The sequence below is a fragment of the Rhynchophorus ferrugineus genome, unplaced genomic scaffold, assembly GCF_030347505.1.
Source record: "Rhynchophorus ferrugineus isolate W39M unplaced genomic scaffold, kcgeb_rfMv2 rfM4, whole genome shotgun sequence".
In the NCBI taxonomy this organism is placed as follows: Eukaryota; Metazoa; Arthropoda; class Insecta; order Coleoptera; family Curculionidae; genus Rhynchophorus; species Rhynchophorus ferrugineus.
Window position 1 is genome coordinate 10256968 of NW_027472583.1, and position 12387 is coordinate 10269354.

The following is a 12387-nucleotide window of genomic DNA, read 5'->3' on the forward strand; positions in this document are numbered from 1 at the left end:
TTTAATAATGTCTTTCTTTTGTTGTTTAGGCACGAAGAAAAGTACAAAAGAAGCCCAGGAAAGCAGGAGATTTAGACGATCTGAAACAAGAATTAGATATCGACTACCATAAAATTACACCAGAGGAACTCTATCAACGGTTTCAAACTCACCCAGAAAATGTAAGTGCTGTTTGATAATATTACTGTACTGTTTGTAATTATTAGGCTTATATCAGTACGGATTATATAAGAGAGTTGTTGAGGATCAAGTTGATAATACGTAAGATAATTACGTATATTATGATATTTCTGATGAAATTGGAGAACTGTTGGGTCATATATTCTTTCTGCTAGTTATAATAATGATAATGTTTTTCTTTTAAGGGGATGTTCTAGTTGAGACATTTGAAAAAATGAATTTTAACAGTAAAACCATAACAAAATTTGTAATTTTACAATTTTTTAAAATATTGGGAAATACAAAAAAAAACGTTAAAAAAGTCTCGTTTTTTTCGAACAATTTAATGAAAGTTTGACTTTTTACTTTGATGCGATTAAAGAATGTATAGAGAATGCTCATATCAGATTTCAGACAAATTGGTTTTGTAGAACTTGAGATATCATGTAGTTGACAGTCTCGAAAAATGAAGTTTTTAGATGCCGTGTCATTAAAACAGCAAAATTTTTCCCGAAAATAATTTAAATTTCGAAAAATCATTTTATGTGTATATTCTAAAGGGGTTAAGCTTTGAAAATTAAAAAAAAGCGATTTTTCAAATTTCTAGATTATGATTTATAGTGTCAAGTTTTTCAAATTCATTTGTAATGAGACGCATGTCAAAAAAAGAACAAATAAGCAAATATAAGACGACATATATCCATAAGTTATTTTTTGAATGGTCATTGGCATGCTATTGTTTCTAATTTGACATAAAAATGCCCCGAAGAGAATCGAAGGTTCTGTCAAAAAATATCGAGCATTTCCCAGTTAAAGGAATTAATTAAAAAATGTGTTATTTAGTTTGTTTACGATTTTGTTTCATCTCAATGTGTTCCACGATGTTTACCCACTAAAACAATCAACAACAAGTTTGTTTTCAACCTCTCCAACGAAAGCCCGTTATTAACTATAAAACTTCAACAATCTTCACCATAGCTAAAGTGATTTATTATTTATTCTTTAATTTGCATCATATTTGTGAATGAATTTCGAACCAGAAATAATAAATACCATCATTGACCGACATTGCTCCGGACTTTTTTCTTTTTCTAAAACATTTGAAATTAACATTTAGAGGTATCCGTTTTCAATGTTCAATACTCTCGTTCGAAAATTCTAAGTTTTTAATATCTTTATTTATTTTATTTTACTTTAGAACTTGAAAATTCCATACTTTCATTTATATTTATCGATATTTATTTAAAAAATATCTATATATAATATTTTTTCGGAAACCTTAAGCAGTAATATCTTGATAGCTCTGTTTTCTTATATTTTATAAGATTTATAAATAGGATTATAAAAGTAATTGCGAAAAGTGATGTTTTTTGAAGTGCTGTTTGAATGTTTCTGAACTAATCTCATATTTTCTTATGATGAACACGAGTTTTGTTGCATATACTGTTTTACTCACAATTTTTTATTCATTCATGTTCAAGAAACAAGAAAAGAAAACCTGAAAATGGAAAAACGTAAAAGAGTCTGTGATTTGTTGCTTTATATATATATTAAAAACCTAAAACGTAAAAATTCCTAAGTTGGTATACAACTACCATGACCGTAAAATTACCGTAAGATCAAATAGACTTGCAAATAAGATAATATTGTGCATTTGGAGGGATCAAAAGTGTTTCCTTTACTTGAAGCATGTGAAGGATTCACGAATTGCTAGAGAAATAATCAAACTATTCAGCTCTCTATGACGTATATTTTCAAGAAACTGTTTTTCACATCTCTTTCAAATGAAATCTTCCTTTCTGAGAGTGTTGGCATCTGCTGATTGCTCTAAACGTTGCAAGAGAACAATAAAAATGTTGCAAACCTGGAGAAATATTATATGCATATTTAAAAAAAAACACAAACATGAAAATGATGTAAATCATTCGAAGCATTCGTTTTGATTCAATAAAATTAATTCACTGGACATTGCTCCCTTTGACTTCCTCTTGTTTCGGTCGAGACATATGGCCTGACTAAGCGAAACTTCATTTCTTATGAAACAGCTGAAAATTGTGTCGACTTAATCGGATAAAATAAAAAATCAAAGTTTAAAAAAAACCTGAAAACCTATTTGTAAATACTGATTAAAAAACATACAAAAGTTCACACCAGATATTATATTAAATTATAGAATTTTACCTAGCCCCTTGTGCAACCGATTTATGCTACTCCATGCACAATTCTACGCTCTGCGTATGTATCTATATACCGATCGCTGAGTTTTGTCAACCCTTAGACAAGCCACCCACGTGCGATTTACTCCTTGTGTCCAATTACGTCGGGCCTGACCGTACCCACACTCACTTTATATGGTCCCTTGCGATTTTTCTAGCCAAAGCTAAAATTACCACTTGGGAAAGGCGTTTTTCGTTGGTTCAAGCCATAAAATAAAATACCCTAAATAGTTGAAGGCCCTACCTCAATCAACTTAGGAAAAATGTGGGGATAATTAGGTCAAACACTGACATAGTTGTATTTCACTCGATAGGACCTTCTTTGAAAGTGACAAAAGCAATACTAATATATTTTTTCATGATTTTGAAACAACACGTGTCTCGATTTCTGTTCTTCAATTATATTTCACGTTGTAATGGAAGAAAATGTAATTGTGGATACTTATTGTTACATTTTGAGAGATTATGCTATGAGTAAAATCATAATATATAGATTTTTTATTTGTCAACATGTTTATTTTTAATGTCTATGTTTTAGTGAGATTATGAAATACTAATGATAAAAATTAAAATTTGGGCTTGCTGTACTCGCAAATATCATATAATACATTATAAAAAATGTATGTTATTTGACGTGGGCAACCAACTATTATGATGCAATTTTCTTAATAATCACTTGCGCAGTGTCAATATATTTTTCAGGAATTTAAGAATTTTATCAGTTTTATATTGTTTATAATTTTATGCTCTGATGACATACGTTTTGAAGCTAACGATAAGCACAATTAAATATCAATCGGATTATTAACCAGTTGTTTTTCATTTTTCTTCTTTGAATGTCTGTAACTGATTCACATTTATTATTAGTCATGATTATATTTTCTTAAGGTTTGGCTGCTTGTTATATAACTGATGTTATTAGCTTTATTTAGTATTTGAGATGTAATTGAGGTTATGTTGTGTATCAATATCAACTGTTAAAGATGTCAGACACATAAATGAGTAAATTTGTCAGTCATGGTTATAAAATTCTAATAGTTAATTTCCAAAATACCACTTTTATAATATCTGCATTTTTATAGCTTGTTGATGGTATTTTGGATCTCTCTGACACGTTGCCAACGAGTGTTTGACCACATTTTGATGCCGCTACCTGGTCTCTGGCTTATTTGAAACATAAAAAAACCTCTATAATTGGCTACTGATTGGAAGAGAAGATACTACAGTATGATTTCAAAGTTGGCGTGCATTACATGCCATCTTAAATAGGGCGAACCGAGGGATTCAAATTCATTCAGACAAATCAGAATTCAGGGTCGGGAAGTCTAAATAGAAAAATCGCTTTGGTTCACTTAAATTATAATTAATAGAAATAAACTAAGTAGTATAAAGTGTTTCATTAATTCGCAAGAAAGTCTACCTGAAATCGTCAGCTGTGAGCAAGCAGAAAGAAAGTTCGCTACTAGAGCTATCGAAGAAGGTCTCCAACGACGAAGAGAGAACTAGTTTTTTTATAAACATACATTTTAAAAGTTTGTCTTGCTTTTTCAAATTGGAGAAATCTTGCCGAGTAGTATTTCTTTCAGTTCATGACTACTTATAATATATAAAAACTATCAAACGTGAACAAGAAAACAAAAATGTGGATCAAAAACTATATTAAAATTATAGTGTTTTTACGACTCTCATGACTTTTGTCTGGAATCTAGTATATATATGAGCGTTTATGATGTTGTTGGGGGAATTGGATCGAAGCGAACACCACCAGACCTGCAGTCATAAAATAATCAAGTTTCTCAGCGACAATTAAACGATTAGATGTGTCGAATGTGTTTTTCTTTGATAACAACAAAAAGCAAATAATATACTTTCAGAGCCAGATATAAATCATATATCTACGTCATTAAAGATAATCTTACGATTTGTTTTTCGTCGATGGAATAAGAATTCGATACATTTATTTGAAGATTACATGATAAAAATTAGTGGTTTTGTGATTATACGGGAACTTCTCCAGAATAGGTCAGTCTATTGCATTTATTTTAACATTTGGGGCCTAGCTTTTCGAAAAACCTCTAGTAGTTATATAATGTTATAAATAATAATCACATTAAAATAATACCTTTCATTGTGAAAGAACTGAACGTTTTACATAAATAGTGCAAGATATTTGGAATAAATTATAATGTAACAAGTTTCAGAGGGTTATTTATTTAAGTTTTATATACTTTCAGGGTCTCAGTCACGCAAAGGCAAAAGAAAACTTGGAACGAGACGGTCCAAATGCCCTCACTCCACCAAAAACCACTCCAGAATGGGTGAAGTTCTGCAAAAATCTCTTCGGTGGTTTCGCTCTGCTACTATGGATTGGAGCTATTCTATGTTTCATAGCTTATGGTATACAGGCTAGTACAGTAGAAGAACCGGCCGACGACAATTTGTTCTTGGGCGTTGTATTAGCAGCGGTCGTTATCGTCACAGGTAATTTGATTAAGTTATTAGAAATTGTCTGACCTCAAAATACCAAAGACGCTAATTATTTATATACACAGTGTGTCATCACATGTGTTCATGTGTCATCGATGCATCAAGAAATTATTTAGTGTGCAAATAAGTCTCTTACGATCAACAAAAGTCTAAGTTAGTTGAGTAATGCAAAAATGAGTTTTTTGAATATGATGATTAATATAAAAGTGATTTCTTTCAGTATCACTAGAGATAGTTTTTTCTATTACTTAAATTTAAAGAGATCTATAGATGAGATATCAATTGTTTTTGTTGTTCGTTGCTGTAATTGTAATGTTGGAAATCGCCTCAAAATTATTGTAAATTTGACATTGAATACAGAAAATATAGTGGGAGGTCTAAAATAAAAAATATTGTATATTAATTTTATTCTGGAGACATTCATCAGTCAACACATATAATGGTAGGTAAAGGTATATGTTAAAAAATACTGGTACTATTTCTTTGATCCATAAACAACTACAAGAATGGGTTATTGCCAAGTTACCCATGGCATTGAAATTGTTTTCCATGAATAATCTCGTGTACCCTCTTGAATAAAGCAACAATTATTTCAATAGCATTATAGAATATTATTTATATACAACTTATATTTAATTCATATCAATTTGTTTTTATACACATATTACATACTTTTTTCTTTGTCCAGGTATATTTTCATACTATCAAGAAAGCAAAAGTTCGAAGATTATGGAATCTTTCAAAAACATGGTACCCCAGTTTGCGACCGTACTGAGAGAAGGCGAAAAACTGACACTGCGCGCCGAAGACTTGGTCCTGGGCGATGTTGTCGAGGTGAAGTTTGGCGACAGGATACCGGCAGACATCCGCATCATCGAATCCCGAGGCTTCAAGGTCGATAACTCTTCCCTTACCGGCGAATCCGAACCTCAAAGCAGAAGTCCCGAATTCACCCACGAGAACCCCCTTGAAACCAAGAACTTGGCCTTTTTCTCCACTAACGCCGTCGAAGGTACCGCCAAGGGAGTTGTCATCAGTTGCGGAGATAACACCGTCATGGGTAGGATCGCCGGGTTGGCTTCTGGTTTAGATACAGGAGAGACTCCTATCGCTAAAGAAATTCACCATTTCATCCATCTTATCACTGGAGTGGCTGTGTTCCTTGGAGTTACTTTCTTCATTATTGCCTTCATCCTCGGCTATCACTGGTTGGACGCCGTTATTTTCCTTATCGGTATCATTGTCGCCAATGTACCAGAAGGTCTCCTGGCTACCGTCACTGTCTGTCTCACCCTCACAGCTAAACGTATGGCCTCCAAGAACTGCCTTGTTAAGAATCTGGAAGCTGTAGAGACTCTGGGTTCAACCAGCACCATCTGCTCAGACAAGACCGGAACACTGACACAAAACAGAATGACTGTAGCTCACATGTGGTTCGACAACCAGATCATCGAGGCTGATACGACAGAAGACCAGTCCGGAGTTCAATACGACCGTACTAGTCCCGGATTCAAAGCACTGTCAAGGATCGCTACTCTCTGCAACCGAGCTGAATTCAAGCCTGGCCAGGACAACGTTCCGATTTTGAAGAGAGAAGTGAACGGTGATGCTTCCGAAGCCGCTTTATTGAAATGCATGGAACTTGCGTTAGGAGATGTGATGACCATCAGGAGGAAGAACAAGAAAGTGTGCGAGATTCCATTTAACTCTACCAACAAGTATCAGGTGTCCATTCACGAGAATGAAGATCCCAACGACCCCAGGCACATTTTGGTTATGAAGGGCGCTCCCGAACGTATTTTGGAACGATGCAATACCATTTTCATTTGCGGCAAGGAAAAAGTATTGGACGAGGAGATGAAGGAGGCATTCAACAACGCGTACTTGGAATTAGGTGGATTGGGAGAACGTGTACTCGGCTTCTGCGATTTTATGTTGCCCAGCGATAAATACCCAATCGGCTACAAATTCAACTGCGACGATCCTAACTTCCCATTAGACGGACTCCGATTCGTAGGTCTCATGTCCATGATTGATCCACCCAGAGCCGCCGTACCCGATGCAGTAGCCAAATGCAGAAGCGCCGGTATCAAGGTTATCATGGTAACCGGTGACCATCCCATCACCGCTAAAGCTATTGCCAAATCCGTCGGAATCATTTCGGAAGGAAACGAAACCGTCGAGGATATTGCCCAAAGACTCAATATTCCAGTCTCCGAAGTCAATCCACGCGAAGCCAAAGCTGCTGTCGTCCACGGTTCAGATCTCAGGGATTTGTCATCTGATCAATTGGACGAGATTTTGAGATTCCACACCGAAATCGTATTTGCTAGGACTTCGCCTCAACAGAAACTGATCATCGTCGAAGGTTGTCAGAGAATGGGTGCTATTGTTGCTGTAACCGGTAAGATATGAATCAGAAATCCTTTAGTTTAACGTTATTTTTAAATTGCCGATTTTGTTATTCTTATCTTGATTTGTTGTGAGATTTAGAATGTTACAAAGGCCAAAAATTCATTCCTTCATTTTTCTGCTTGAATGAATAAACATTTATTGATCCATCTTAACTTCATAAGGTTTTAGCAACTTTTAGTACATGATAATAGTACTTGCATATTTGTCTGGGATGTCACTTTGCCACTGACTTTAACTTTACAAGATAATTGTGATTCAGCAGTCTTCTTGAGAGATATTTATGCCTCTCTTTATTTTACGTTATTTAATAATTTCATCAAATGTACCTTTTGAGAATAATAGTCTTCAACTGTCGAGATTATTTCAAATTGATTAAATTTTCTAGAAACTTTAAACTTTCTCATACCATGTATTGAAAATTTATTTCGAATTATCGTGAAATATTCATTCATTGAGCGTCACTGGAGGAAATAGAAAATAGACACGTTTGACACTTTGCCAGTTATTTATTTTTAGAAGTCTGTGTTCCAAAATATATAATTGTTGTTTTGTGTTTACCTTGTTATCTATCCAATTATAAACATGTTAATGAAAGGCCTCGTTATTTTGCTATGGCTATGACGTGATCAAAACTCTGACGGTATGTTATGAAATTTCACGTGACTTAAAAATAGGTTTCAGGAGAAATTGCGATTTCTTAATCTTTTTTTTAGAGGTTTCTTAATTTTTCGTTGATGATTTTCATAATTTTTAATATAACTGACTTCGTTGGGTTGCTTATTACAGTTTGAGGATCGTCGAATTATCTTGCGTTGGCATATGAAAGTAATATATTCGCTAGTATTCTAACAGTAACGACATTCCACAAAAGTAAAACAAATATTCTGAAGTAAAATGTTAATTTTGGTTTTAATCTCTTCTTCATAATCATTGAATACACAGACTTAGAATGCGACCTCCCATGTATAAAGTTCTATTCAGGTTTTGTTCGCTCGAGTCACCCGAGGGCGCGCAAAGTGGATTAATTTTCAAAAAATATATTTTTTATTAATCTCCTAGAAATTCAAAAATATGTCCGTGGGCAATAAGTATTTGTTTTCATATCAAAATATATAAAAAGCAATATCTAATCTGACAACTAGTAACTTATTTTCTGATTTTACATTGTAATTGCCTTAAATATAATTTAAAAAAATATTTGTCCAAAATATATTTAAAAATAGAATATTTGAATTTACTGAATATAGTAAATACATGTTACAGTTTTGATTACAAAATCTCCTTTATACACTTTCTATACATATATAATTGGATACTATCCATATTATATGTAGCCATGCAAAATTTTCCATTTTGCTCTTTGCATTCCTGCCAATAAATAAAAAAGTCGATAAATAAAAAAGAAGATATCTTCACACACAAACAAATTAAAATAAGTTACTGGTATTGTTAAGTAACATTTAGATAATATAATTTGATAACAGATTCATAGAAATATATATTATTCTTGCCTGCTATATTTCCTGTATATGTGGTAGTACTTAGTCGTTTTGGTATTGTACTATCTGATTCTTATCAGTATGAATTTGAAAGAATGCACAGGTTGGTCTGTTCTAAACTTCTTAGTTTACTGCCTAAGAAAAAAAAGATCTTTGTACTCTAATTCTTTTTGAAGATTCTGATGTAGGATGAGCATCTGCTGTTTCCAATATTACCTTGTATATTTTCCTTTTTGATAGATTAAGGGAAATGATCTGTGAATACTATGTATTTCAATTCAATTATTGAGGTAGACTTTAATGAAAGACTTACTATTATTTATATTGAAATTACAATTAGTAATTGTTGGTAAAGCAATGATATTCCGTATTTGACCCCATAATCATCTGGTCGGTCTGAAATGTAAAGAATAAACCTTCCAGTTCCAAAACTTCATGTAGGAAATCATAAGAGGTTTCCCGAAGTTTATCATTGTTGCACTTTTAAAAACCGTTTCTGCACTAGAGCAGAATCCTCTGCAAAATAATTTGATTTGAACATTCACATCTTGGAAAATAACATCATAACAACAAATTTCCTTACAATTATGCACACAAATAGAAAAAACAAACAAATATAACCTGTCACAAAATTTCAAATCGAAAGATAGAAAAGAAATCTGTAATCTTTTTACCTCCGACTCACTAGTGATTCGGACGCGCAAAAGATGATTACGGGTGTGCCTATTTGAGTTCCCCTTCTATATTTCTATAATTTGTGTTCATAATTGAATCTCTCTAAAAAAGAAATCAGTGTTTTAACTAAGTCTGGATTATTTTTTCATGTATACTATACTGATATGTGGATGTAAACAACATTCACCCAAGCTTTTTTATTTAGATTTATGTGTGAAATCTATATTTTCACACATTATTTTATGTTTTTTGTCATTTCTAAAGACAATAGCAATATATAAAGGTTTTTGATATCCTTATATCATATTTGATCATTTAATGTTTGTTGTGTATAAATGTTTTCTGTTGAATTTATAACGGAATTTGATTAAAATTTCTCTTTGTGTTTTAGGTGATGGTGTTAACGATTCCCCTGCCCTGAAGAAAGCCGATATTGGTGTAGCTATGGGCATTGCTGGTTCTGACGTGTCAAAACAGGCCGCCGACATGATCTTGCTCGACGACAACTTCGCGTCCATCGTAACCGGTGTTGAGGAGGGCCGTCTCATTTTCGACAACTTGAAGAAATCCATCGCCTATACCTTGACCTCCAACATTCCAGAAATCTCACCATTCCTTGCATTTATCCTCTGCGACATCCCCTTACCCCTTGGCACCGTCACCATTCTTTGCATCGATTTAGGAACTGACATGGTAAGTACCGTGAAAACGGTTATAATCCTTTTTTACTTCGTTCTCTTATCCAGACAGTTCAGTTCAAGGAAGGTGCACTAGCTGGTCTGATTATTTAAACATTTTGAGTGATTAATTTATCATTTAAATGTATGTAAACTAATTCAAAAACTAGTACAGCTGTGATAATTAATGCTCTATATGTTCAAACTTCTTTTTTTGTAATATTTTAACAGGAAAATATATTGGTTCAATTTTTTTATAATATTACGTTCTTGGAAATATACTTTAATCCAGCCAATTCTAAGACAGTTTTTGATTATATGAAACAAGGATTAGGGAAGATGTCTTAAATTGTCATCACTGCAGTATATACAAGGGGAAGGGACTTAAGCCAAAGACTAATAATAGAAGATAAGATTTCTTCTTGCATCAAATATAGTGAAATTTAAATTTAAAGAATTAACTTTTGATAAGGTTAATATTATTAACAATTAAGTGGGCAAATATCTTGAGCGATTTTTTAACATAATTTTGTTCTTTTGAGATGGCTTCGAGAGCATTAATTAGTTTTTTGTCTCTATAAAGGTATCAAAACCATAGATTATAATAACTGATGCTAGTGTACATCCTAGATCTGAATAAATAACGATAGGCATCAGATTCTGTTCTAAACAAAACCAAAAACGAAGGGATAATTCTTAAATTTTAAACACATGATGTTATTGTAACAAGGTACCCGCCATTTCGCTTGCATACGAAAAAGCCGAATCGGATATTATGAAACGACAACCCAGAAATCCGTATACCGATAAATTAGTGAATGAAAGGTACTTAAAAGGGAGCCCGAACTCTTGCAGACTTTTGAGCAGAACGTGTATTGGATTTGAGAGCATGTAGACTTGATATCTAAATGAACCTTTTGTTTTTTATTTATTGACTTATTATCATTATTATTTTCAACGTTTTGTTTCTGTTGAGGCATTGGTGCACTTAATTATTAGGCTCCGATATATATCTATATTTTATTTTCGTATTTGGCAACTTACGCCTCTCCTTTTCATCCCAGATTTAATTTTTTTTCTGATAAAGTAGATATAACTAGAACAGTATAATCAAGTAGTTAACCAATGTGTTGTGGATATTACCATATATAGTTTTCAAATTGTTCCCTAATGAATTAATTGTTGTAGTTTTTTATTTACCATATTTTTATTACTAAATAATCATAAAGGAATTAAATCATGCTGTGTTGATCTGTGAAACAAATATTTGTTTTATCAATTATTAATTTTCATACTATACTACACACACACAAATATATTTAAAGATTACCCTTATGTCAATGCATTACTATTTTACTCACCGACTTTCAACACAATGCATAATTTTTCTAATCTATAACGTGTCTAGAACACTGTGCAAATGTTTAGAATGGCTTAAATAAAGACAATATTGTTTTTTTAATTTTTTCTAATAAAAGTTAGTATTGGGCATAATCCAAATATATTATTTTTCAGTATGCAGAGTTGCATAACAATATATTCATATGTTTTTTCGGTTTGGGTGAAATATTTGATACATATAGGGAGTAATATTAACATTAAGCTTGTTTCTTGTTAGATGTTGTATAACTTATAATTATAATAATACCTTTTTGAAGTATTACACATTAAATTTTTCTAGAAACATTTTTTAGGGATGTTTAGGAAATATTAAAGAAAAATTAAAAATTGTAAGAATTAGAATACAGTAGTTAAATTAAAAGGAATAAAAATTTATGGTAATATCCACAATAATGAATCATTCAGATATATCAACAGAAATTTTCAGGTATGTTCGAAAAAAAAAATGAAAACTTGTTTATTCTTTTTTTATCTTTATATTATCACTAGCTAATTTAGCAAAAATCTCAATAGCTCTTAGCTTATTCTCAAACTCTCGCCAGTATCAGTATACTTGACCGACTTATTTGACACATTATGTTTCAGTTTCTATTTTGTATTTTTATTTTTGATTTAGGTACCAGCTATTTCTCTAGCTTATGAAGAAGCTGAATCAGATATAATGAAACGACCACCTAGAGATCCGCTACACGACAAGCTCGTAAACGATAGGTGTTTGATTTTTCCTTTGTTTATTTTTGTGTTGGTTTTATTTTGTGTTTTTAACCTGGTGGTGGTTTTCAAACATTTATGTTACAAACGTTTACATTTATGCTTTTGGTGATAATATTCTAACATATGTTTTGGAAGTTAACTAAC

At 32.4% G+C, this 12387-nt stretch overlaps 1 protein-coding gene across 14 annotated transcripts in view; it reads left to right on the plus strand.

Annotated features, from left to right (window-relative positions):
- Positions 1-12387, plus strand: part of Atpalpha (sodium/potassium-transporting ATPase subunit alpha) — a 71128-nt gene that overhangs the window by 51261 nt on the left and 7480 nt on the right. For 10 of the 14 annotated variants that reach the window (XM_076403053.1, XM_076403061.1, XM_076403057.1 and 7 more), the window contains 5 exons: positions 30-161; positions 4610-4856; positions 5551-7266; positions 9843-10144; positions 12146-12240. In XM_076403053.1, the coding sequence (XP_076259168.1) occupies positions 30-161; positions 4610-4856; positions 5551-7266; positions 9843-10144; positions 12146-12240 (2492 nt within the window). Of the gene's footprint in view, positions 1-29; positions 162-4609; positions 4857-5550; positions 7267-9842; positions 10145-10858; positions 10954-12145; positions 12241-12387 lie in introns of all 14 variants that reach the window. The other 4 variants (XM_076403054.1, XM_076403055.1, XM_076403065.1 and 1 more) reach the window with 2 other exon arrangements.